This window comes from Channa argus, chromosome 5, assembly GCF_033026475.1.
Source record: "Channa argus isolate prfri chromosome 5, Channa argus male v1.0, whole genome shotgun sequence".
In the NCBI taxonomy this organism is placed as follows: domain Eukaryota; kingdom Metazoa; phylum Chordata; class Actinopteri; order Anabantiformes; family Channidae; genus Channa; species Channa argus.
Genome location: NC_090201.1, coordinates 25,542,350 through 25,567,795, shown reverse-complemented (window position 1 = coordinate 25,567,795; position 25,446 = coordinate 25,542,350). Strand labels below are relative to the sequence as shown.

The 25,446-nt window shown below is 41.2% G+C and overlaps 4 protein-coding genes across 9 annotated transcripts; 3 read left to right on the top strand and 1 right to left on the bottom strand.

Moving 5' to 3' along the window:
* Positions 1-997: 997 nt before the first annotated feature.
* Positions 998-5,687, bottom strand: pck1 (phosphoenolpyruvate carboxykinase 1 (soluble)). Of its 4 annotated transcripts, none has more exons than XM_067506162.1 (10): positions 5,528-5,687; positions 4,845-5,133; positions 4,227-4,411; positions 3,836-4,039; positions 3,407-3,594; positions 3,119-3,281; positions 2,724-2,978; positions 2,449-2,580; positions 2,245-2,340; positions 998-2,110 (listed from the first exon to the last, which is right to left on the bottom strand). In XM_067506162.1, the coding sequence occupies exons 2-10, from the start codon at positions 5,066-5,068 to the stop codon at positions 1,653-1,655; spliced, it is 1,905 nt and encodes a 634-aa protein (XP_067362263.1). In that variant the 5' UTR covers positions 5,069-5,133; positions 5,528-5,687; the 3' UTR covers positions 998-1,652. The 4 variants fall into 4 exon arrangements, with proteins under 4 accessions (XP_067362263.1, XP_067362265.1, XP_067362264.1 ...); XM_067506164.1 differs by having other exon boundaries at positions 2,754-2,978; XM_067506163.1 differs by having other exon boundaries at positions 4,845-5,079; positions 5,528-5,621.
* A 5,069-nt stretch (positions 5,688-10,756) lies between these two features.
* On the top strand, positions 10,757-15,561 carry LOC137128295 (SLA class II histocompatibility antigen, DQ haplotype D beta chain-like). Of its 2 annotated transcripts, none has more exons than XM_067506168.1 (4): positions 10,757-11,124; positions 12,242-12,532; positions 12,667-12,948; positions 13,068-15,561. In XM_067506168.1, exons 2-4 carry the CDS (start codon positions 12,271-12,273, stop codon positions 13,205-13,207), a joined length of 684 nt encoding a protein of 227 aa, XP_067362269.1. In that variant the 5' UTR covers positions 10,757-11,124; positions 12,242-12,270; the 3' UTR covers positions 13,208-15,561. The 2 variants fall into 2 exon arrangements, with proteins under 2 accessions (XP_067362269.1, XP_067362268.1); XM_067506167.1 differs by having other exon boundaries at positions 10,757-11,128.
* Positions 13,925-16,985, top strand: LOC137128297 (ciliary microtubule inner protein 1-like). 2 transcript variants are annotated; one of them, XM_067506172.1, is made up of 4 exons: positions 13,925-14,035; positions 14,351-14,432; positions 15,588-15,686; positions 15,773-16,985. In XM_067506172.1, exons 1-4 carry the CDS (start codon positions 13,977-13,979, stop codon positions 15,926-15,928), a joined length of 396 nt encoding a protein of 131 aa, XP_067362273.1. In that variant the 5' UTR covers positions 13,925-13,976; the 3' UTR covers positions 15,929-16,985. The 2 variants fall into 2 exon arrangements, with proteins under 2 accessions (XP_067362273.1, XP_067362272.1); XM_067506171.1 differs by lacking the exon at positions 13,925-14,035 and having other exon boundaries at positions 14,286-14,432.
* chmp4ba (charged multivesicular body protein 4Ba) lies at positions 16,889-24,995 on the top strand. The gene is made up of 5 exons (XM_067506170.1): positions 16,889-17,072; positions 22,235-22,412; positions 22,557-22,671; positions 22,967-23,087; positions 23,220-24,995. Exons 1-5 carry the CDS (start codon positions 16,889-16,891, stop codon positions 23,282-23,284), a joined length of 663 nt encoding a protein of 220 aa, XP_067362271.1. The 3' UTR covers positions 23,285-24,995.
* Positions 24,996-25,446: the final 451 nt, after the last annotated feature.

Here is a 25,446-nt window from a genome sequence, read left to right as displayed (position 1 = left end):
CTCATCAACCCACTGGACTTATTGTCCTCTTAGCCATTTTCCACAGACCGAAGCCTGTTATGAGGTACGATGTTAGAAATTTCAATTTATGTTTTAGTCAAACTCTGTGACGAGTGAGAACTTCAAAAAAACTCTTAAGAGTTTGTATAAAACTGACAGAATCCTTGTTTGTGATATAGTCGTATAATATAAATGTTACATATGTTACGGGACTTTTCATGTTTTCATTGATTGTCCTGTGTGTGGAAATGTTCTGATGATAATTATTGTTTTGTTGTCATGAAAGTGACCTTATATATGGTGATTATCACCACCCGCTGAATTACAGTACACTACCTGCCTGCATGTAACAGAAGCCAAGTAAACTGTTCCAAACTTACCTCTTGTTGAAAAGTGGCATTGAACCTGCTCGCAGGAATATGAACCAGAGTAAATGCTTCAACAAGTTTGGCTCAAACACTAGTTTTTTTTTTCTCATGCACAAGCTAAAAGCATCAACATGGATTCTGATCACACAATGCATCTCGTTTATCACAAGGCCACATGATCCCAAGCTTAATTTTCCCCAACTGTAACCTGAAATAAAGCAGAAAGCAGCTCCAACAACATGTTAACTGTAGCTGCAACTCACCACCAGGAAACAGCGACGCCTTGTAGTAAGTGTAATGATGCACTTTGTCTTGCTTTTAGAAGAATTTGTCCTCTAGTATTTGTGTTGGTGACTTCATGCTGAGCACATTAGATTACAGGTGAAGCAGTTTCCACTCATCAGTCAGGTAAACCGTAAGCTAAGGCCTCAGAAAAAGCTCTTTTTTTTCTGAGACTTCACTTTGACTTTCTGTTGTGATGCTGCAGTCTTGTGCAGCGGATGTAGCACCAAGCCACAGGAAAACTGTGGTACCTGTCTTTTTACATCTCCCTGGAACGACTTGTTGCGGGTTTGGATTATGCTGTGTTCCACGTAACATCCACATGCATAATAAGTGACACAGAGTCATTATTAAGTTTAAATACCTTTATTATTGCCGCCCCTTTCTGGGAGCTCGAGATTACAGCAAAACAGAACCGAGACATATCAACGCAGTATAAAAATAAATTAAACATGAAAACAGAGACACTAGTGACACAAAAAGAACACGTATATTTCCCCAAAGTTTGGGGTTATCAAACAGCACTGGAGCTGCTAAGTGTGATTCATAATAAGTTATTATTAAATAGTAGAGTTCAGAGGAATGAATACGGCTACTACAACAATATATTCATGAATAGAAAAGGGATTTCTATCCAAATCATCAGTCTCTGCACGCAACCATCTACTTTTCCTAAAAGTGGTTCATCTTAACAATTCCAGACATTTATTACTGGCTTCTGTTACTTTTAACAGAAGCCGATTCAGATATAAAGTGAATAGAACTTCTAGATAACAAACAAGGAGAATTTTAAAAAAAAATTGCCAGCAATTACCAAGAAGGTGTAAGACTCCACCTCAAAGAGAGGAAACCTTCCTAAAACGAGTCCTTCTGCAAAACGATCTGATATTCTGTTTCAGAATTACAAAATTTCAGATCTAGAATTTCTGATACGGTGTTTAAGAATTACCAACATGCTAACTGCTAAATGCTAACGGGTGGTTCTTTCCATCCCTCTAACTCTCACATCTGGTTCACTCTCTGCTGCAGGAGTTCTAGCTGGTGGGTCACCTCGTTGGGCAGGTCGTTGTTCACCTGTGATTCGAAGTAGGTCCTCACATCCTGCACCTCCCTATGCCAGAACTCCTGATCCAAGGCGAACAGCTCGTCTAGATCCACATGAGCTCGCAGGCCCTGGAGGTTTAGGGAGTCGTGGCAGGGCAGGTAGCCCACGGCGGAAGGCATGGCACCAGCCTCGCCGCTCACCCGCCGGAACATCCAGTCCAGAACGCGGATGTTGTCACCAAACCCGGGCCAGAGGAAGCCGACGGTGGGGCTCTTGCGGAACCAGTTGACGTGGAAGATCTTTGGGAGCTTGGCACCAGGTCGGTCAGCCATGCTCAGCCAGTGAGAGAGGTACTGTCCAAAGTTGTAGCCGAAGAAGGGGCGCATGGCGAACGGGTCGTGCATGATTACCTTACCTGGATCAAGGATAAGTGAATAAGTAGAGAGGGGGAGAGAGGTGAGTATCTTCTGGTAAACAACTTAAAATCGAATTAATGATCGTCAAACTAACATAAAAGGTATTTTGTCATTAGAAAAATCAGATACTAACCTTTGTGCTCTGCTGCAGCAGTGGCCTCCGATCTCATGGCTGCTCCAACAAACACTCCATGCTGCCAGCTGAAAGCCTCATACACCAGAGGGACACCTGGAATGAAGAAGAGTTCATTTTTCACACATCGTCCTTCAGGCCTTTATTCCTCACTTTATTCCTGCATTCATTCCACCATTGTTCTAGTTTCCAATTCCTTCTCACCTTCCGGCCTGCGCCCTCCGAAGATGATGGCCTCGATCGGGACTCCCTCAGGGGACTCCCAGAGTGGGTCGATGATGGGGCACTGATCAGCCGGAGTGCAGAAACGAGAGTTGGGGTGAGCACAGGGTTCGCCTAAGGTGAGAGAAAGCAAGGAGGGTTGGATTTACTTACCATTCTCTCTGTAAAACACAAAGCTTCCTTATAGGTCAGTAGAAGTTTGAGTTTGTTTCAGATCGTTGGTGAACCGTATAAATCTAATAACATTTCATGCACACCCACTGCATCTTCTGCTTGAAGGCTCTTACCATCTTCTGAACTCCAGGGTTTGTTCTTCCAGGAAGTGATGGTAACTCCATCAGCCAGTGACTGGTCCATTCCCTCCCAGTACACACCACCATCGCTGGATTCTGCGACATTGGTAAAGATGGTGTTCTTGACGATGGTTGCCATGGCGTTGGGGTTCGTTTTTGCTGATGTGCCAGGCGCAACGCCGAAAAAGCCGTTCTCCGGATTGATGGCGCGTAGATTACCTGGAAATGGAGAAAGAACATGATGATTCCTGTCACATAATTCCTGTCTCCTGTCAGTTGACTGTATCGCTGCTTAAAAATATAATCATATAAAGTTCCTTAAGGCAAATGGAAGTGTGTGGAAGGCTTTCTTCACCCACCTTGGTCATCAAACTTCATCCAGGCGATGTCGTCTCCCACACACTCGACCTTCCAGCCTGGAAGCGTAGGGCAGAGCATGGCCAGGTTTGTCTTCCCACAGGCACTGGGAAAGGCAGCTGCCATGTACTTCTTCTCACCAGCAGGGTTGGTGATTCCCAGGATCTGAACAAAAGGAACATTAGCTTTGGTAAGAATGGAGCTGTTCTAGAGAGTTGAGTTTATCGTTGGAATCGAGCCATTAATTAAAGTCAAAGTGATGTGACATGTTTTTCTTTCCCCTCCCTTACCAGCATGTGCTCGGCGAGCCAGCCCTCCTCTTTGGCGATACGTGAGGCAATGCGCAGGGCGAAACACTTCTTTCCCAGCAAGGAGTTCCCTCCGTAACCACTACCAAACGAGATGATCTGCCTGCGATCCGGGATGTGGGCGATTAATGTCTGTTCGGGATTACAGGGCCAGTTGTTCACCAGTGCCTCTGAAATTGAAATCAGTAAATTGCCTCATTTGAATCAACAGACAATTGGTATTTGCAGCATGTGGTAATCAGTATTAGTGGTAGCAACAGCAGAATTATTACTACCACTAACTGCCAGTAGTGGTAGAATTATTAATACTAAGGATTAAATGTAAGAAGGTACAACAGTAGTACCAGGCCGAATTAGCATTTTCCTCTGCGTTGCTTCTGCTGAGGGAGCAGGAGGAAGAAAGAAGCGTACTTTTAAGTGGCAGAGGACAGCCGACGGAGTGCAGACAGCGGACAAACTCTCCATTTCCCAGGGCGGACAGGACAGCCTTCCCCATACGCGTCATCACCCTCATACTGGCCACCACGTAGGGAGAGTCCGTCAGCTCCACTCCGATTTTGGAAAGGGGGGAACCTACAGGACCCATGCTGAAGGGAATCACGTACATGGTGCGACCTGAGGACAGAGTTGGAGATTTTAAAACTGACACAACACTCTTGATTGTGTTTCCGCGCTGGTCCGTCTAAAGTAGAAAAATACTCAACAAACAGTGAAGTAGTAGTACTCATTCTTACACAGGATAATATTACTTCTGAATCAAACTGTCAAGCTTAATTGAACTAAACAGCTTCCACTGTGGTACCTTTCATGCAGCCAGGGAACCGCTGAGCCATGGCTTTGTCAAATTCTTCCGGCGACATCCAGCGACCCAGCTGGCTGACAGCGCCGCCCAGCGTTGTGGGCACCGTATCCCTCTGGTCTTGGGTCACGATTACCGTCTTACTCTCCACACGGGCCACATCTCTTGGGTCGGTCCGGGCCAACCAGCTTTGGAAGGGCGAGGGAGGAAGAGGTGCCAGAGGGAAACGAGGAAAAGGGGAGAAGGAGGGAGTTTATCATTTTGACATTATTGATGTTATAAAGCTTTATGTGCAATAATGAAACAACTGAAGCTGCATGAGCTTATTTTTGTGTGAGGGTTGCTCGTGACTAAACTGGACTATTGTTCCTCGGAACGTAAACCTTTATCAGTCAAGCTGTTTAAATTGCACAGTGGTTTTAATCATACTAAGGTACCAAAGTCTTCATCTGACTGCTGATATTGAAAAATCCATCTAAGACCTGGAACCGATTGAAGGAATGACTAATGGAATCAGTCATCACTGAACATGTTTGCTCTTGGGTCACTGTGGCCATTATTCCCAGCAGAAAAGCTAAAATACTGAAATACAACCACCATATTGAGCACTAGCCAACCTACCAGTTTTCATACTTGACGAGCTTCTTGATCATCTCCTGCTCCTCCATCTGGGTCAGGATGGCACGGCTCTCCTCATCAGAGCCATCACAGATGTGCAGGGAGTCAGGCTGGCACAGGGTCACGTTGGCCTCCACAAACTCCCTGACAGCGGGGCTGAGAGCACCGAGATCACCCTGCAGGATCCTGAGACCGGACTCTTTCTGGGACTGAAGCTGAGGAGGCATGACGGAGCGGACTGTAGAGGACGAGCAATGCGCAGGAAATGGGCAAAGAAAAGACGGCAGAAGGTCTGGGGGTTGGACGAGCATGACGAAAACATTTACAGGTGGGAGGGAAAGAGGAGCAAGAGAAGGAAGGTTAGAAAATTATAGAGGGACAAGACAGAACAAAGTGGAGGAGACAGGGGTAAAGAGAGAGAAATCCCTTTAGAGAGAATATCTTTTAAGCACACACATCTTCTCCAAAGAGCATAAAGAGCTGTATGTACTTTATGTCTTCCCTGACACATCTTTCAGCAATCATCACCAATTTTATACATAGGAAAAGCTACAGTGGACCTCAGGAAAACTGCTAGAGCCTCCAGGCCAGACAACTCTGGATGATGCAACAGCAGCCCATGTGCAGATACTATGGCACCTCACATTACACACAGCACCTGCTGAGGAGAAAGAGCATCGAGTTACCTTTGGTTTTGCAGTTTGAAGCAGAGCCTTTAGCTTGGCGTCATCAGTTGAGCAGTCTGCTGGCTGTTTCTCCCTCTTGGTCCGTTGTGTCTCGTGGAGACTCTCCTTGTTCTTTTTATACCCTGGGATGTCCCACAAGAATAAGGGAGGAGGAGGGGAGGAGGCATCGTTTGGGGGGGGGGGGGGGGGGGGGGGGGGCTCTTCCTCCAGGTTATTTGCATGTTGTACTGTGAAAAACAGCGTGTTACAGGCTGATGAATCATTAATCAGCTGCAACATGCAGCGTTGTTCCTGAGATCCATAGAGAGACAGACAGGTTTGTCCCCACTACTACTGTCCACTGTCTCTGTGTAACATAGAGCGATAATGTCTGGGTTAATGTACAGTGGGGTTCAAACACTGAAACAGTTTGAAGTGAGTTCATTTGGATTCATGATGTCTTGCCTAAATATTTTTACTGCAACCGAGAAAAAGTCAGCACTGAACCTTTTTGTACTAACATCTCTAACTACAACTCAGATGGTCCTGGTTTAAGCTGAAAAACTATTCTGTGCTGTTCTGTCTTTCTCCATCTCTCTCTGTCCTCATGGTGTAGCAACTCCCTGCAATGTTGCAGCAGCCGCTGCTGAACTATGACCCACATCCTTAAGATGATGCAAGTTTACGGTTCAGCATTGTCAGACGGTGGCTGACGTCGGCAGTGAGTGGATGGCCCCTTTTTATTGGCTGAGAGCTGGAGGCTCACCCTCACATGGTCAAAGGCTGGCTATTGTGTGTGTGTGTGTGTGTGTGTGTGTGTGTGTGTGTGTGTGTGTGTGTGTGTAAGAGAGAAACAGAGAGGGAAAGAAAGTGGATCTCTGAGAGAAGACAGAAACATGTAGATATTAAACTTAAAAGTACTCAGTTAAAGTATGAATAGTTGAAAGTACCAGTAGTTGCCACATCAGAAAACAACGGTAATTGTAATAGTAGCAGCTTTAATGATCACATTGTTTCACCTGCATGCAATGATGCAATTCTGCATGGGCCAAAGTGCTTTATTCACCTTTATAGAAGTTGGTGCACTGAACATGTACAGGAACAATTTGTTCTGTAATGTGAAGTCGGGTGTAGCGATAAAGCTCCAGAAGGTTTTTCTGTTGCTGTTGTTGTTAATAGATGAAGTTCGTTGGACGGGAAGAGCATAGTATTGATGCAGCAGTGAAATGATACTACTTTCACAGGGGTCTAGTTTAATCCTGCACCAGAGGAGAAACAGATGGGAAAGGACACAGCATGATAGTGGCACTTAAAGTTCCAGTGCACTGCGCAGTCAGCAGTCATAAAACACACAAAGCCACGTGATCTTTAATCAGCTGCACCGTTTAATCAACTTTAATGACAAAAACTGTGTTTTTGGACTCTACCAACTTTCTACAACCTCCCGAGGAAACTCACTAATGCTAATGAAGCTCTGTAAACCCTGAGAGGCTGCACTTTTAGGTGGAAAATCCTCTGTAGGGTCGTTATACAAATGCCAATTAAAGCCCCTTTAAAGAATTCTGACCTACATAGTGAGGTTGCCATTTTACAGATGAACAATAAACTTCACTTAAAGAGGAAATGTTCCAGCTAGAATGAAATCAAACCGGAGAGGGACAGTATAGAAGTTGTTGGCAGCAAGTAACTGCTCTGAGAAACACCGCTCAGTTCAGCCAACGCAAGTGTCATTGTGCCATTGAATAGCGAAGTGTCAAACATACTCAGCCCGCCGCTATGGCGTGGAAGGTCCCCCATAAACCGAATCATCATCACTGGGCAAGACCTGGCCTGCAAACCAACACGAGTAAATGCAGGAGCTCTGTTGTCTGTTGCATTACAACTACTAACGTGTACATTTGTCAACCAATTTCAGTGAATTTCATTGTAACGAGTTAATATTCGAAGTTTAGCAGAAAAAGACTATTTGTGTTGCTGGTTCTGCGAATCTCGATCAATAGACCCTTAGAGATGTGTGTAATAATGCAGGATTGCATGAAGTGAATTAATGTTAAAGATTTTATGTACCTGCTGGCTCGTAGCTATGATGCTGATAACAACGGAACAGCCGTCGAATGGCTTGATAACATCCGGTGGTTGGTCAGTTAGATGTCAGATAGTGTACATGTGCTTTTGTATAGCAGGTGATGGAGTGGTCAGCGCTGTCCCCCTTACAGCTAGAAGACCCCTGGATCAAATGTCCTGGCTGGTCCTGCCGGCTTTGCGGGCAGAGTTTGCATGTTCTCTCCGTGGTTGTGCGGGTTTCCTCTTGGTAAATGATGAGGATTGTTTAATTAAATTCCGGTAACAAGAAACTTGAGTGGCACTGAAATCTACCAGAGAAAACAGCTTGTGTGTGTGTGTGTGTGTTTCTCAGATAAGCTGTGACTTCAGTGTTTTGACTGTTTACGTCCTCTCAGGGATAAAAACACTGATAGAGCAACACTGAACAACTACCAACAACAACTGATAATGACATTTTGTGAGCTGTTTGTTCATGTGAGTTTGCACATGTTACATCTGACCAGCCACAATGTTCTTCTTGATTTTTCCCCAACTAGCAATGTAACATTAAAATCAACGATGTTGGTGTTGTTGTTTTCTATATGACGTCGATGCACATTTGATTAAAAATTGCCTGTACAACGTGTTAAGTATTTTTAGCCACACTGCTGCAGCTGCATGGCAACGGGCTGGTCGACCACTTTGCAAAAAAACAAAAAGACCTTTCCCCAACATTAGCCACCGTGCTTCTGTCGCTTAAAGCTGACCACAGATGGGACTGATGGGACACACTAGAAACAATCCACCCCACAGGTTTGTGGCTGGAGGAAGAAAGAGGCCAACAAGTTTTATCTAAAAAGAGAAAATTCCCAGATAACTTAGGATGAGTGTGACACTCACGCAGGCTATTAACTGTGCTGGTATAGACATTAAATCCCTGCACTGCAGAGAGAGAGAGCATCATGACAGCAGCTGGAAATCAACATCTTTTTAAGCTGCTTAGCCAATTTGGATTTGTAGCATTTTTAGGTGCTGAATAAAAAGATAAGATTAAGATAATTTTTTTATACATCAGTCAGCCACAAGATGGTGGTTTTAATGTTTGTGGTCAGCTTGGTCTGGAGCTGCACAGCCCCACACTCAGCAAGTTGTGAATCTCCGTGTGTCCTGTCCCCTCACCATCATGACGAGCATGACAATTATATTATATATACTACAGGTGAGAAAGCAGACAGATGTGGATAAGAATAAAATTACTTTTATGAAAACATACGTAATGTATAACAACACGTCAGTACCACTTTTCCATCTGTACGTCGAAACGCAACTGAAGTTACACATTAATCACCAGTTAGTAATCTGTGAGTTTTCAAATAACTAATGCTGCATTTGAATATTCTCACAAGCCCCCCCCCCCCCCCCCCCCCCCCCCAAAAAAAAATAGCACATGCTCAAAATCTCCTGTGATCATTATGGCTGTTTTTTGTGCACACTAGGGTTGCAGCTAATGAATTAATCAACCTATTATTGTCTTGAACAATGGAGTAATCCAGAGCTCAATCTCCCGAGCCAAGTAGCATGTAGCATGACTACTGCAATGTGCATCTTCCAACATACTTCAACTTCAACTTTTTCTGCACGTTTCTGTGCAAAACAACATAAAAGAGAGGAAGTGAACAAATGCTAAAGTGGGAGGACAGAAGAGAAAAAGCAAAAATACGACTTCTGATAGAAAGTGATGCAGAGCGTGCGGCAGAGCGTTAAGTGACCTCTGATGTTCACTATCGCAGTTCTGCTGGTGTGACGGCAGCAGCATGCGGCAAACAGGCTAAAGCGTGTCATGTTCCTCTTCGGTCTGAACTGTTCAATACGTGTTTCAAGCACTGCAAACATTAGCTGCAGTATAGGAGGTTAAAGTACCAAGTGCACTGACGTGAACACACTGATAACATACACTGTCAGCCTCTTTTTACAGAGAACAATAACGTAGGAGCAGGTTGGGACAGTCCACAAACTCACAGCCCCAACACTTTGGATTCAGTGACTAAAAAAAAAAAAGCTCATTTAAATTTTATCCTTCTTGATAATATAATCAGGCCACATAAAATTACCAATATAACTGTTTTAAACCAAATTTAAATGATGTATGTTGTGTCACAGTTCACTTTGGCAAACTTTTTTACAATATCACAATACAGACACACACCAAACTCAAGTTGTCCAAAAGTCATCAGCTGATCTTTTTATGCAGTGAAAAGCTCTGTTAACTGTCGACTCCAACCTGCGACTGAAATCTGTATGTATATTATTATACATTATTCTTTGTATGATCCTCCCCTGCGACCGCAGATGGAAATTAGCTGAAGGTATTGCTCGTCATTGCATGAGAATAACAAGTCTTTATACCAACTCTGTCATAAACTCCACATTTTCCCTTTCATCAGACAACATTGATGGTTTTGTTTCTCGGTACGTGCATGAAAAATGCTTATTTTTAATTATGCTTATAGCAAGACAGAACAACTCTCAGCTTTCTGATTTTTCCAAAACCCAACACGGATCAGAGCATTGAGGACGCCCCCCCCTTTCAAACTCTTTGATAACAGCGCCACCTGGTGTCTCTTTAGCATAAAACGTTCAGATGTGGCCTTCACACCAGAAGTCTTTTTGTAGGACTCTAAAAACATCATATTGTTGTTTTGCGGTTTTGAAGTCCACTTTTACACAGATATTCTGACGTGAATACTGCTTTAATGTTACTCCAGGCAGCAGCAGGTTTCCTCCGAATTAGCCTAAAACTCCTGTTAAAAACCCGCTCTGAACACAGGGATTCCGTGAACGTCTCATCAGAAAGAAGAGTCCGCCGGACTTCGTGCACTGGTGCTGCACTGTCATTTAATGCAAACATAAGGGAAGTAAACCGAGCTGGAAGTTGTGGGAAACGCAAAAAAAAAAAAAAAGCGAACAAATCTGTGACTTCCCTCATTCGCATGCTCGCTTTTGACATGAGCTCACGAGGTCACTTCCTTGTCTTCAGTATTTGTCCATCTACTGATAGATTTGGTCCCACGTGTATTAACCCAGTACCAGGCCCATTGTGTATGTCACACTATGTGCTCTTGTCAAAAAAAAAAAAAAGAGGAATTGATGCCCACCCACCCACACACACACACACACACACACACACACACACACACACACACACTCCCTCAGCTGACGACCGCTACTTTTGTTTTGCTGCTGGTGTTGCGTTTCAGCGTCCTGTTCATGCATTTCTTTATCAGTTCTGCTTCTCAGCAAACCTGTACAGTAGATTTATTTATAACTTTAATAAGATTGACATTCATTAGTTTTCTTGCCATCGGATCCAGGTTGAGTGTCCCAGTGCACTGGGTCTGTCTCTCAAAGAGGACATGTGTAACTGACACATTTACATTGACTAAAGCTGAAAAGTCAGAATCGTTTGCCAACTTCCCACCAGGGCTTGAGAATCCACAACACTCTCGTCTCACTGGGGCTTTGACATGAAACGCTTCACACACCTGCTGTGTCTGTGCGTTTTCTCTTCATCTGTGGTGGGTGAGTAACTTTAACTTTATGCTTTTTAATGTCTGTGGCTGCTGCATTTTTTATTTTTCTTCTAAACGATACTGTGGCCCTGTTGAAGGTGAAAAAAACTACTATACGGACCAAAGGGAAACACAAAAGTAAAAATACTTTCAATGATTTGAAGCTTCATATTTTGGGAACTGTATTCCTCAGTATAGAAATCACAGAGGATTTAATGACTATTATTAATAAGTCCACCTATCAACCAAATGTGAATCAAGGCTGTGCATAAAAACCACCAGCAGCATTTAATCAGTGAATGAGCTTAAGTAAAAGGTTTATTAAGTGTTCTTTCCATTTCATTATTAAATTATGATGTATTGTTAAACAGGGCAGAAACTAGACAATTTAAGCTCCAGCTACAACTTTCTGAGTGGCCGTTTTTTTTTTCAAAATTATGCTCCAACATACATCTTAATGCAGAGAGGTGCATTTGAAGCATCTCGTGGCACAGAGTCATCAAACAGCAACCGGCATTTGGTTTTCAATGCATGTTAGAATCCAAAACTCTGCAGCCTACAAACATCCCAAAACACATCAGTATCTCAAGTTCAACATGTCTCATTTCCCCCCCCCCTTTTTTTTTTTTTGTTCTTTTGCATTTTTGTACACTCCAGTGATCTACACAAGGAACTTGTCGCCACAAAGTCACATTGTTTCAAATGGCCTTTTCATGATGTGAATAACAATAATCAGCTGCCCATCCAGATGTTGAAACAGGCTTGGCCCCAGTCATTTTGCTTCCTGTTGATATTGGCCTTTAGATCCTTTCTAAATATGCCTTTTATGAAATAATCACAGTATAAACAGACAAGCATAATCTGCTCCAGTGTTTATACTGGTAATTTATTATTATTATTATTATTATAGCATCAGTATCCTCCTGATGTGTAAAAGCTGAACATTTAATGTAAATGTAAATAAATCCAGAGGAAAAAACTCCTACTCCTGTTTTGATTTTTGTGCCATCGAGCCAACACTTTTGCATGTCGCACCATCTTTTTGATGGTGATGTAGCCACTGTGTCTGCACAGCACAAGAACACAACTTTATCATTGTGAAAGTGTTTTCTTCGCATTTTAGACTGTTCTGCTGATGAAAATGGCTACTTCATGTATGCGAACTTCTGGTGTGCCGTGTATCCCGGAGAGCAGAGGCAGGTGGAGTATTTGATCGACTGGTATTTTAACAAGGAGCACACAATGCGGTACAACAGCACAGTTGGGAACTGGACGGGATTAACTCCGGCTGGATCCATCACTGCGTCTTTGTTCAATGAGGACAAGCATGATGTCCTACAGAGGAAAGTGGAGAAACAGTTGGTTTGCGTCAACAACTTCCGACTGGCATTGAACGCAACGGAGGAAAACATTGGTGAATATTCAGACAGAGGATACATTCTAACATTTTACTCCAAAATGTCTCAAATGTGAGAGTAAGATATGGAAAAAACTCCAAAATGGCTGGAAATTTTAACCTTTTTTTTAAATTTTTTATATGTCCCTCAGCTGAACCCAGCATCAGCCTGCAGCTGGTGGAGACAACAAGCTCCCGTGAGGACACCATGCTAGTTTGCAGTGCTTATGACTTCTACCCCAAAAAAATCAGAATTACGTGGCATTTCAATGGACAGGAAGTGACCTCGGGCGTGACGTCAAGTGAGGTGCTGACAAACGAAGACTGGACCTACCAGGTCCACTCCTACCTAGAGCACACGCTAAGCCGACACGACACTGTCACCTGTGTGGTGGAGCATGCCAGCCTCAAGGAGCCCAAAATCTATGACTGGGGTAAGAACGTTTTATTGATGAAGCTGTATTTTAGATTACATTGGTATTTATAATTTCCTTTTTTAGGTTAAGAGCAGTATTTTACATTTTAATGGATATCTCCTATCGTTTTGTTCCAGACTCTTCTTTGTGTAAATCTGAGAGGAGTTCCCTGATTGGTGGAGTCTTTGCTCTTGTGTTTGGAGGGCTGTCTCTGTCTTTTGGACTGCTCAATTACAGGAGGAAAAGTTGTGATCCACGCGTTTCAAATGCTCTATAATATCTAATATACCGCCCCTTACATCTGTTGCTTTGATTAAGTTTTTCTCCAAGTGAACTTTGACCTGTTGGAAGCCATAAATTAAAAGTCAAAGGCTCATGTCATCACCTGTTTGTTCTCCTAGGTGTCATTGATTTGATGGTAAACTATGGTTGCTGAGGTGTTTCAGTCTCAATCATGGGTATTAAAAAAAAAACATTTCCTGAAAAGTTCGGACATTGATTAAAGTGTAAATACATTTTTGAAGTTTGAAATTTCCTGAGCGGTTTTCATAGTATTTACAACAGGTTTCAGTGATTTGCAAATAACTGTGTTCTCTTTATTCACATTTCACATTTCAAAATTGACACCGTGTCACAGGTGAATAAAAGCAGGTCACATTTTTAATGTTAAATCTCTTGAACTGTGCTCAGTTTCTTCTGCCGGTAACATGATATGAACATTTCACAGTGGTTAGAAACTTTTCTAAATGTGGCAACCAGTTTCTAAATGGGTCGGGGTTGTGTAGACCACTGGACACCACTGCAGTGACTGAAGCCGTCTGAGCTCCCAGTGACCCTCTGATGGTTTCGACCCAGCATAACCACAGTTACACAGACAGGACGCAGGGAAGAGATGGATGTGTCGGGGAACTCTGTGTCCATGACAACAGTAAACAGGCCTGTCGGTGTGACTTACACGCAGGTGAAACATTAGCCATGAGGGAAAGAAGCCACACACACATATTTATACTACAAACACACACACGCACAGATACCAGTCAGGACAGATGGAGGATTCAAAGCGAATATCTGAGCCCATCAACTTTGTGCATCAAGATGAAATCTGGTAAATCTTCTGATACTTTGTTTGTCAGTGTTTCTGTTTATTTTTGTCACTTTGTCACTAAAGTTCAAAAGATGTTCTTCTTAGTGAAGTTCACGATTAGGAAATTGTTAATAACATTATACTGAGAAACTGCAAACATTTGTCGTGGTTGACTAGAACTGTATTGTTCCGTATAATCTGTTTGTTTTCAGCTCTTGTTATTAATATATATTATTCTCTGCAAATTTGAAAACCGCCCAATTGGATTAAAATGTATTCCATGAAGCTGCATGTCACGTATGATACGGGACTGAGTGTGTCAGTGTGTGTGTGTAGGAAAGCACACGTAAAAGCCGAGAAGCATTTGGCGGAAGAGTGGCCCAACAAATGGGGCTTCCTGACCGAGGTCTACAAGGAGGTACACACAAACACACACACTCACCGAATTGTAGTTAAGTAAAAGTGGGAACTACTATTTAAACAACAACTATTTAAAGTACGTAAGTACTGTTAGAAAGAGTGCTGTGTGTGTGTCGGCCATTGTAACAATATACACAACACTAATAATAATGATTTATAATATTAATGCTTTTTTAGAGATTTTTGAAATCTTACACAAGACTGGCTACAAGTCTCACTCAGGGACAAAATACCAACAACAGGGAGCATCTCGTAAAAGATATTTTATCTAGAGTTTCAATGTTTTCAATCAGTTTTTTAACATAAAATAATTGCATTTTATTGAATGTGCTAAATTGTTGTATCACTGTAACACAAATGATTCAGCAATGCAGCAATTACCTTCAATTACATTTATGGATTCGGTTTATGAATTGCAACGTAATTTACAGTACTTCATGTGTAGCATTCACACCCTCTCTACTGCATTTGGCCACATGTTTTCATCAACATCACATCTCATGTCTTCCTCTCCTTCCTGTTCTCTCTCTCCCTGCCACTCTTCTCTCTCCACCAACCTCCTCTTTGATCCATATTTCCACGAAATGTGCTGCAAAAGTAGAATGTTTTGCTGGGATTGGTCTCTGACTGAAAATGGACTTCAATGAATTTTCTTAACTGTGGTGACTGAATGCATTCTGTGGTAAATCAATGAGAAATGATTCACAGTCTGCTCCACATGGACTTCTGTTTTCCGGACTGCGTGAAAAGTTTTGACAATGTGACTTCAAAAAAAAAAAACAAAAAGTTATAAAGCTAATTTTACTAATGGTTTACATTGTCATGGGTTTTATTTAATGTTTACAATTTATTGCATTTTCAGTTTCCTAAACTCTTCGTCTATCAAATAATTAGTAACTTCAGCTTCCAAATAAATATGGTCACATAAAAAACAGTAATGTCAGCATAACTGTAGTAGAATATTAATATAAAATTGCATGAATTAAAACAGTCAAGTGAAGTAAATTGAGGTCAGAATCATGTAGGACCTTGTTACTTTCTACAACTGCCCTCTACTGTTGAAAAAGCCCCACATTAAATGTAAGTACGTTGGCAGGACACCAGATTATTTTGTAGCAGCAAAGAAACGTTGCTCCTCTGTTCTGTCTTTCAGTACGAGAGGGAGAGTGTGAAGCTGAATAGCACGGTCAGAGTGGAAGTCCCCCATCACCCGAGCACACGACCTGCCACGCCTCCAGAAAGTTACATCCATGTATGAAATCTATCTGTCTAGATATCTGTGTGTCTGTCCCCCTTTCCAATAGACGTTGTTCTTGTTTTTTGTTTTTTTTCCTCCAGGTTGGGACGTCTCCTCCTTTTCCCCAGACAACGCAGGCCCTGATTGGTTGGCGTTCAGGTCACACACGCCTTCAGCTGGAAAAGTATGGCGCAGTGCATCATGGGAGGCGTAGTTTTCTGAAGGAACTGGGCTGGCCTCTAGATGGTTGCTATTGAGATGAAGGCCCAACAATCCTTTTGTCTCAGCTGAGTCACATCAAATAATATTTTTGATCATTTTTTTTATAGCATAAATGCATCATTTTTACTGACTCCATGTTCTAAAATATGAGGTTTTGGTAACATGCAAGCTAACTGAATATCATCAGATTTGGAGATTTGGATCTGAACACCACAAGGTAGTAAGAACTCATTAATACAAATTATATTAAATATCATTCTTTATGTGCTTTAAACATTGACATATAATGTTAAACATCAATGACATCTTTCTCCTTGTAATAAATATACTTTATCACAACCGTTAACTTACCATTTCATCATAATCACATCCTCACATTTTTACCATCATTTTTAATTGTATAATTTTACTAGCACTGGCATTGCACATCACTTCTGTTCATTGTACATATTATATCTTAAAATTTAATTGGTATTTGTCGTATCCAATGTTCTTTTTTCTTTTGGGCAGGAAGCAGTTGTATCTATGCAAAGTAATTTCTCCCGGGACTAAGAAAGTTCTTCGCGTCTTGACGCGCAGATTTATTGATAATTATCAGCAGTAAAAAAAAAAACCTGATGGTTGTAAACATTATTCAGAAGAACACATAAAGTGTTGCTAATAGTAACCACAATTTAATGAGGGCGTTACAGACAGACTGCTGTTATCTCATTTCTGAAATCCCCCGATTCTTTTCCTTTGTGTGTGTGTGTGTGTGTGTGTGTGTGTGTCACGCATGAGTCACGTAAAAGCGTTGACGTAATGACATCACGAGGCCTGTCTGGGAAGGCGGAAGAAGAGACCGAAATAACAACAGGCAGGAGCGGTTCTCTGGTTCGGCAACTGCATTTGAGGGAGAAGACAACATATTAATTTGTTAGGTTGTTTGTTCGGTATCACTAAGTGTCAGTGGTGTGCGGCTAATTAAGGCGCTTTAGTTTACATTTAATAACAGAATGTCGATATTTGCTAAGTTGTTCGGCAGCGGGGGTAAGGGTGGGAAAGCGCCGACACCCCAGGAGGCTATCCAGCGACTTCGAGAAACCGAGGAGATGTTGGCCAAAAAACAGGAATTCTTGGAGAAGAAAATCGAGCAGGAGCTCATCACAGCGAAGAAAAACGGCACGAAGAACAAACGAGGTGAGGAGAAGCTCACAAACCGCACAGTTTTAATGGTTTGACTTAGCAAACACGCTAAGGTGACAGAGTTTGTTGATTAGCCCGCAGGCTAACTGGGCAGGAACGGGGAAGTTGGCAGTTGCCAGTGTGATACCTGTCAGAGGTGGTAACAACGTACATTCACTCAAGTACTACTCAGTTTTGAGCTACTTGTGCTTTACTGGAGTATTTCAATTTAATTTTTACACGTTTGTGGAGCTGACGAAGTACTGAATTCACTAGAAAAACGAACAGGGTTTTCAGTTTCTTTTCACTACAATAAGAAATATTTTCGGCACTGATGTAACTTCTAAATTATGTTTCAATAATGTATCTGTACTAGGAATATTTTATCAATTCAGTCACCCATTTTCTGCTACTTAGTCATTATTAGAAAAGATTATTTTTAGGACTGCTTCTATCACTTTATTACAGTTTCCTAAAGCCCAAGCTGTCAAAATGTCATAATTTCTTACCTGGATGCATTTTACATCAACAATGATGTAAACACTGTATTTGCAAAACAGTTGTCAGTTAAGTTTCTTTTTTAAACGTTTTTTGGGGGGTGTTTATGCCTTTAATCAGCAATTGAGAGCAGACAGGGAACATAGGGAAGAGAGAGAAGTGCTATGACATTAAGCCCAGGTCCTGAGCCAATGTCTTCATGTGGCATGTGCCTTAAGTATTTGGCTCAATCAATTGTCTATTTCTTTCGATTGTGAATCAGCCATACAAATATTTTTTGTAGTTGGGTAAAATAATTTAGATAATTATTTTAAATAATGGCCATAATTGTCTTGATAAAAATGGTAAGATATGCATTTACACTGACTTTTTATCTGCCCAAGAAAAATCATGTAAAAAAAAAATTAAAATAAACAAGACTGAACCCAAGACAGAACCCTGAGGGACACCACAAAACCTGAGCTGAAGAAACATAGTTTTGAAATGTCACTGTGAAAGCTCTGTTTGAGAGGTAAGACAATAAACACTTTAGTCCTGAACTACAGATACCAACCCACTGTCTGAGCCTGTCAATCAGGATACCGTGGCCCACAGTATCAACATACCAACACAGAACATTCTCACGCATCACTGTGCATTACAAGGTGATTTAAGAGTCAAAGAAGAGCAGTTTCAGTCGAATGCAATTGTAATGAGTCTGTTGGCTGAGGAGGACACAGAATTTGGGGGAATAATGTTTGCCCGTGTTTAGTCTTAAAATTAAAAAAAAAATGGGTTGGAAGTTGCTGTCGGAGCGATAATTTTACTGGTTGTGTCGATCACAATTTTGGGCTTGTCAATTATTACTAGTAACATTTGAAATGTAGCCAACTCTAGCATCCATAACCATAGTGTTAAAACACATTAAAAGTCCCTTTTAACAGTTGATAGTGGATTTGTAGTTTTGTGGATTTCCACAGATGCTCGACTCTGCAACAGGTCTGTCTAAATGAGTTAATGCTGTCATTCATCCAAGGGGGGGAATTGATTGTGGGCAACCAGTCTGGACTTAGTAGAGGCAATATTATCCAGGAATGAAAGGCAGTACTCATTAAAAGGATAGATCAAGATCATAACCCTACCAACCTGACCAAGCCAAATTGCTTAAAGCCTACATACACATGTGGTGCAAACACTCATTGTAAAATAGTGGATTAAGTGAATAGGAAATAGTCTTTCTGTTAAAAATTCTGAAATTTTAACACAAAAATGGCTTTAAAAAGACCTGAAAGTGAAATATTATTTTGTTCCTTGATGTTAATGGGACATTATATATTTGTCTATTAACTTGTAATTGCCCTACTTAGGGGCACGCCTGTGTTTTCCTTGCTTAGTACGAACAAGTCCAGTTCAAGGCCCTTCAGTCACAGGGTTTACTAGCTTTGAAAAAGTTTTATGGGAGCAGCAATTTGCTTCTGCGTATCAGTACTTGACAGGGAGCAAATATCAACTCAATGAGGTATGACTAAGATTGGGCTAATAAAAAAATAAAAATTAAAAAAAAGCAGCCATAAACATTATTTTATCATTTTTAACTCAATTTCTTTGAAAAGTTAAACGAAAAAAAAATTGCTATCATGTCCATGCTAAATATTTATACTAGACTATTTTTTTGCTTGAATTGATTTTCTACCCTTAGTTGTCAGTAAAGATTGTCATTCATCTAGGTTTGGTTATCCAGACTTTGAATCGAGTCAGCAGGACTGGAGATGGCAGATGGTATTAACCTGCACTCGCTAGTCTCAGGCTTTTTGTGGTCTTTCCTAGGTTTAGCTATATCAGGTGCAGGCTGAGAACATCTTCACTATGTTATCAAATTGGTCAGAATGAGAAATCTGAGTTAATAGTAGAAATAAATGTCAAATTTGTGTCATTATCGAGAGACTACACCCTGATAAAGATCGCCATCATGGGGACATGGGGTATGACACTATGACTGCGGACATTTAAATATAAAGAACAGCATTTTCTGCAGTAAAATTTGTCAGCCCATTCAAAATGCTTTTTCTTCTAGTTAGTTTGTATCCGGCGTGTTTCCCTGCACGCTCACTTAAACCTTGACCAGCAGTTTAGTTGGTAAAGGAGAGACTACTTTTCACAGCATCATGCACAACATGTTATTTCCCTTGACTGTGGTTAGATGTTTAAATTGGCTTTTCTTAGACACACCTGTCTGGGAACAGCCCAGCGGTAATGTCATGTCAACACACAACAGGGTTTCAGATGCTTAGGCCATGTCACCACGTCATATATAATATAATAACTCACACTACACATTTTAATTGCACCTCCCGCAGCTAGAACCTGTGATTTCTCAGGTCGCACTGTATGTGTCAATTGATGACGGTGAGGAGATCACACTGACTGAACATAAGCACACAGCCCACAGCTAGGTTTGGCCAGGGATAAATCCAATAAAGCTCTTTTAGACGGGATGGCTGCAATCTCAATGTTGAAAAAAAGACAGGACGCCAGCAGTACTTTTGTGCAAATCTAAAAGAAAGGAGCACAAGAACACCAAAGGAATAATATGGGGCCACAGATGGTTGGACGTTGTTCTTTAATAGAGCATCTCTATAATACAGTTTTAGCTACGTGATGTACAGTGCTGCTCCAATAATATTAGAACAAATGTGCCAATGTTGATAACGGATATTTGAGAGTAGTTGTGGGAGTTGTATGATGGAAAAGTTCAAACTGCAAGTGTTTGTCTTTAACCCTGAGTGGATAGAAGTTGTAATGATTAATCAGTTGCCAGGACCCTGCTTCAACTCCACATCAGACAACAGCAGATCAAAATGAATCTCAGCCTGGTTCTAAAAGTGGGCAAGATCTGTGACTTTACAGTTCACACTATGCTTTTTGCATACATACAATGTTAACGCTTGGATGACAATCACTTGACAATCACTTTAAGCACATCTGCTGGTTTCACTTTTTCACAACTTGCTATATGATCTTTAAACCTGATTGTCAACATTCTGTAAGTGGAACTCCATCTTGCCAGAAGGTAGAAAATGATATTAATAATATCCCACAAAGTCCTCATAGCCAACACATCAAATGGCTGGTTGTTTTAATTTTTTTTTCACCAGTCGTTTGTATGATTTCCCACTATGTGACTGTGACTTCATTCTTGTGCAATTTGGGCCCTCAAACTTTAAAAAGCAACAGTAATCAGGAAAAAAATGCCAAGACTGAAGTCATGTTGATAGATGTATTTATGTAATGTATTTTATAGACAACCTAAATGGTGAATGGTCTGCACTTATCTAGCGCTTTTCTACCTCTTGGCACTCAAAGCATCAGAAATGCACATTTCTCTATTTCTCTTGTTAAAATGCTTTATGTAACCAGTTATTGTGTCACTTTCTACAAAATGCTAGTTACAGTGGTCATGGATTTTACATTCATTTAAACAGTTCAGTGAAGGAACAACAAGCGAAATATACATTACATGCAACTTCTACTTGCAGAGAGTAATGTAAGATTCCACTGGTGGTGTTAGTTGGCTTGAAAAGAGCAGGACAACAGGAAAGGCTAAGGGACACAGACCTTCGGAAATTTAAAGGGGGTGGTCTCAATGCAGCTCTGCAAACTGGATAATGCCATTATCGTTTGTGTGATGTTGGATAACAATGTTATTAATCCAGGAATAGGGCTGGGCACTGGTGTAATCGAATGAAACGGAAACACAAAGCAACTCTCTGGCTCCTAGTGGACCAGACCGTCCACGTGCAGTAGGTTGATTATATTGTGTTTGTGTACGAGCGATTACACAACATGTATGGAAAACTATTGAAGACCAAATGTTGTTAATTAATGTTTTCGCATCTCAAGATGGCGGATTTTTAATTATCATAATTTAATGTTTTTTATATACAGTACTGTGCAGCTGCATGTAACAAATTAACAACATTGATGCCATTAGTTTTGCATGTATCCAGTCACAATTAAATACATTAAAGCCAGTTAAATTACATGTAAAATCACTAAAAAAAACACAGCAAGATTCAGGTATTTTGTGATGAAATTTCTGTCCTATAATAAAACGTAAAAAGCTGTTTGCCTGGTGTTAACCACCGACTTTATTTAAAGCCCCCAAAAAACGATAGACGTTGTGTTAAGGCAACAGCTCAAAAGTGATTCTGGGTTTCAGGACTCATTTCTGTGGAAGAAAAAACACATTGTCTGTCTGCAAAATGTTGTCTGTTGCTGCTTAACAGGACAACGGCTAAATCCAAATCCTATTCTTAACTGTCCTCAACTTTATACCTTATCTTCCTTCTTTCTAATCTTAACTCTAAAGTGAAAATCTAACCCACCCCCTCCCCTCACATATGACTCGGGAGGTTTAAGCCACTTCTGCCTTGATCAGGTGATTTGGTTTTTTTTGTTTTCTTTCCATGACTACACCAAAGGGGATTTCTCCTTGTTATTGAGCTTCAGTTACAGTATGTTGCTAAGGAATTGTCTGATCTCTTCCGTATGCTTCAACTAAAAGCTAAAGAGAAACACAAAAAAAAAAAAAAAGACTTTATTTAAAGCTCTAACATCACCTTCCTCTTGTGACTGTAGTGGCCATGGCCGGTGAGATCTCTTGACCTAACTTTGAGTCACCCTTTCTCTCTCATCTCTAGCTGCTCTACAGGCCTTGAAGAGAAAAAAGCGCTATGAGAAGCAGCTGGGTCAGATTGACGGGACATTGTCGACCATTGAGTTCCAGAGAGAGGCGCTAGAGAATGCTAACACAAACACAGAAGTGCTGAAGAACATGAGCCACGCCGCCAAGGCAATGAAGGCTGCACATGAAGACATGTAAAGGAACTTTTTAGACTACTATTTCTACAACTTCAGGCTAGAATCAACAGTAACTGGCGTAAAGACCATTATTGGTTTATACCCAGACGTGTATTTATCTATACATTTACATCTATCGCTCTATGTCTTCTTGTTTTACAGGGACATTGACAAAGTAGATGATCTCATGGCTGAAATCACAGACCAACAGGAGCTGGCTCAGGAAATCTCAGATGTCATTTCCAGACCAGTCGGATTTGGAGAAGAGTACGATGAGGTGAGAACACGCAAAACACACTGAATGGGGAAAAGTAGATGCTAAGATCCTAACTTGATGTGGAAAACGATTTGTAATTCATTTTTGGGATTTTCTCGGTGATTTTACTTGTCTGATTTTTGGAATTAGTCTTAGTAGAGAAAAGGCAGCTCAAGACTCTTTCAACTTCCAACTATGGTGGTTGTTGCTTTTTTTTAATTGTTTCAAAATTTCACCACTGTTATTGATAATAAATTATTATTTTCTGGTCCGTGTGTGTGTGTGTGTGTGTGTGTGTGTGTGCGCGCACGCTCAGGATGAGCTTTTGGCTGAACTGGAGGAGCTGGAACAGGAAGAGCTGGACAAAAATCTACTGGAAATCGAAGGGGACGTCCCTCTACCCAGCGTACCTTCGACATCATTACCATCTAGACCAGGTATTAAATGACTCTTAATTAGCGAACGAAAGTTTAGTTAATTTCGCACACAAACGTCCCTTAGCAGCATCCACCTTGCTGAAGTCTTTCAGTAAATTTATTGGTTTATTTCTCACTTCTTTTTTTTTGTAGCCAAGAAGAAGGAGGAAGAAGACGAAGACGACATGGCAGACCTTGAGGCCTGGGCAGCTCACTAAGCTACCTTGCCCTGTTAGCTAGCTAGCGCCCCTCTCCCGTCTGTCTCTCTACTACTAGACGGGCCCTGGACATCTGGAGGAGAGACATGGACTCTGGGCTGCTAACATGCCGCTCTGTCTTAAAGTCTACATCCCAATATCTTAACCATACCCTGACCCTAAACTATGCACTTGTGCATGTTTGCTGACTCCCAATGAAAGGAACCCAGGCTTTTCTTTTCTGATCAATGTTACAGTAAGAATCTCTTTGCTTCCTCTAAACACAACTCTGTTTTTAAAGGCCGCAGAGTATGGAAAGCAAATGTCATAGCCGGACAGACTGGTATAAATGTGCGTGAGTGAGCACTTAGTGCTGGAGCATGCAAGTGCATACTTTTAGGGAAGGGTGTATGGAGGAACAGGACGGGGCTTGTTTCTGGGAAGAATGTGAAGAATCAACAGATGTGTGTGTGTGTGTGTGTGGGGGGGGGGGGGGGGAAAGCAAAACCAGAAAGGCAACATGACTTAGCCATTTTTCTGCTTCCTGCGTTGTCATCTCCGCTTTTCTAAGATGATGACCTGTGCACTCCATCTCTGCTAAATTGCAGAAAAGATGAATTATTAAAAAAAAAAGTAGGACTTTCTTATTGAAATGTCACTGTTAAATTACAAAATTTACGAGTTACAGTCGTGGAACTTGGCATTTAATACAAGACCCGCCCGTATGCGGAGGCATGCAGGTCCACATCCACAGTGCGGCTGGGAAATGTTCGCTTATTGAGACAGATTGCCGATATAACGGTTAAAGTCCTAAAATGTCCTCAGCTGACATTGTCTAAATAAACATGTGGTTTAATAATTGAAATAAAATCCTTTTCCAGGCAAACACTACACAGGAGCTGCTGTGTCCACTTTATATATTTATGCCTGGAGTGCAGAACCTCCACTGTGGGTTCCACACGACAAAGGCTTCTATTCCTGAGTTAAAAATGACAATGTGCCTGCGTCTTGTCGATATGCGGTTTAACAGTGACATTGAGAAAATCCTGTATATGTTGAAATTTGAAGATAATGTGCGTGAGTGTGATTATTTTTTTAGCTTTTTGACACAGTGACCTCTTGTGAATATTTAGTCAAACGGAGCCGGTGAATTGGATAATTTGTTTTCCTTTCGCTCTTGACTTATCTGTAGTACGAAAATGATTAAAACATTTAATGACTATCATGAGGCATGTTTGTTTCATGCTGGTCTTTCCAATAAAACTGTGAAATTCTGCTCAGCGTAATGCTACCTATGACTGTAGCTCGATTGCCTCCTATCAGCAGACGCATTTATGCATGAACGGCTTGTGCTTGACCCAGAATCCAGCTGAGGTTTGAAACATGACCTAAGTCTTTAAATAAACGTTGAAACCAAGTAGCAGTTCAACACTTTTGCTAATTTTTATAATGCCAACTCACCTTAATTGTGAGTGTCATCTCCAGTCCTGACATAGAAGTGAAACTTATAAATGTCAAATTTACTTTTGTTTTTCTGTTTTATTTTTTTTAGCTTTACCTCACACACGCCTCATATTCTATTTGACTGTACAGGACGACAAAGCAACATCTGGACAGTTCTGCTCAGAGCCGTACAAAGAGATTTTCCATGTGAAAATCAATGTTGCTCTGTTGGCTGTTGTCACTGCCTGGTTGTATACAGTTTATCTTAATAAATTGAAGTCAATGCCGATATCGCCACTGTTGCTTCTGTAAAGACAGGAAAAGGTTTCCCTTTCGCACATTCTTACATCAGCACACATCTGGAGCTTGGTTCTGATTGGCTGGCACTGTACCCTGGTATTTAGGTTGTTTTCTCTTTCTTAAAAATCTGTCATCCAAAGTTTCTTTGCAGTGTTGTGATAGTTAACAAAAATTTAAAAAAAATTCAGCCCATCGATAAGAAGAGGTACCATGTATTAAGCTACATTTCTTGTGTGATTAAAGCTACATTATACAGTTTCAAATATTCTTTTTTTTTGTAGTAGAATGTTCCAAAACATTTTTCTGTGAAAGGCCCCTTGTGACCCAGACTCATTAACCATTATTGCAGAGATACTCACATCTAAAGGTTTGGGAGCGAGGCACATTCTTCTAACCAATCAGAAAAATTCAATTACTTCTGCCTGACTGGGGAGTTACTG

Excerpts from the sequence above, each read along its gene's own strand:
- pck1 (XM_067506162.1), bottom strand. The coding sequence starts at position 5,068 with ATGCCTCCTCAGCTTCAGTCCCAGAAAGAGTCCGGTCTCAGGATCCTG. Across the intron at positions 4,040-4,226 it reads GTTCCCTGGCTGCATGAAAG|GTCGCACCATGTACGTGATT; the intron begins GTACCACAGTGG and ends CTCTGTCCTCAG. Across the intron at positions 2,111-2,244 it reads TGCTGCAGCAGAGCACAAAG|GTAAGGTAATCATGCACGAC; the intron begins GTTAGTATCTGA and ends TCCTTGATCCAG.
- LOC137128295 (XM_067506167.1), top strand. The coding sequence starts at position 11,074 with ATGAAACGCTTCACACACCTGCTGTGTCTGTGCGTTTTCTCTTCATCT. Across the intron at positions 11,129-12,241 it reads TTTCTCTTCATCTGTGGTGG|ACTGTTCTGCTGATGAAAAT; the intron begins GTGAGTAACTTT and ends TTCGCATTTTAG. Across the intron at positions 12,949-13,067 it reads GCCCAAAATCTATGACTGGG|ACTCTTCTTTGTGTAAATCT; the intron begins GTAAGAACGTTT and ends GTTTTGTTCCAG.
- LOC137128297 (XM_067506171.1), top strand. The coding sequence starts at position 14,286 with ATGTATTCCATGAAGCTGCATGTCACGTATGATACGGGACTGAGTGTG. Across the intron at positions 14,433-15,587 it reads TGACCGAGGTCTACAAGGAG|TACGAGAGGGAGAGTGTGAA; the intron begins GTACACACAAAC and ends TCTGTCTTTCAG. Across the intron at positions 15,687-15,772 it reads CTCCAGAAAGTTACATCCAT|GTTGGGACGTCTCCTCCTTT; the intron begins GTATGAAATCTA and ends TTTTTCCTCCAG.
- chmp4ba (XM_067506170.1), top strand. The coding sequence starts at position 16,889 with ATGTCGATATTTGCTAAGTTGTTCGGCAGCGGGGGTAAGGGTGGGAAA. Across the intron at positions 22,672-22,966 it reads TTGGAGAAGAGTACGATGAG|GATGAGCTTTTGGCTGAACT; the intron begins GTGAGAACACGC and ends GCGCACGCTCAG. Across the intron at positions 23,088-23,219 it reads ATCATTACCATCTAGACCAG|CCAAGAAGAAGGAGGAAGAA; the intron begins GTATTAAATGAC and ends TTTTTTTTGTAG.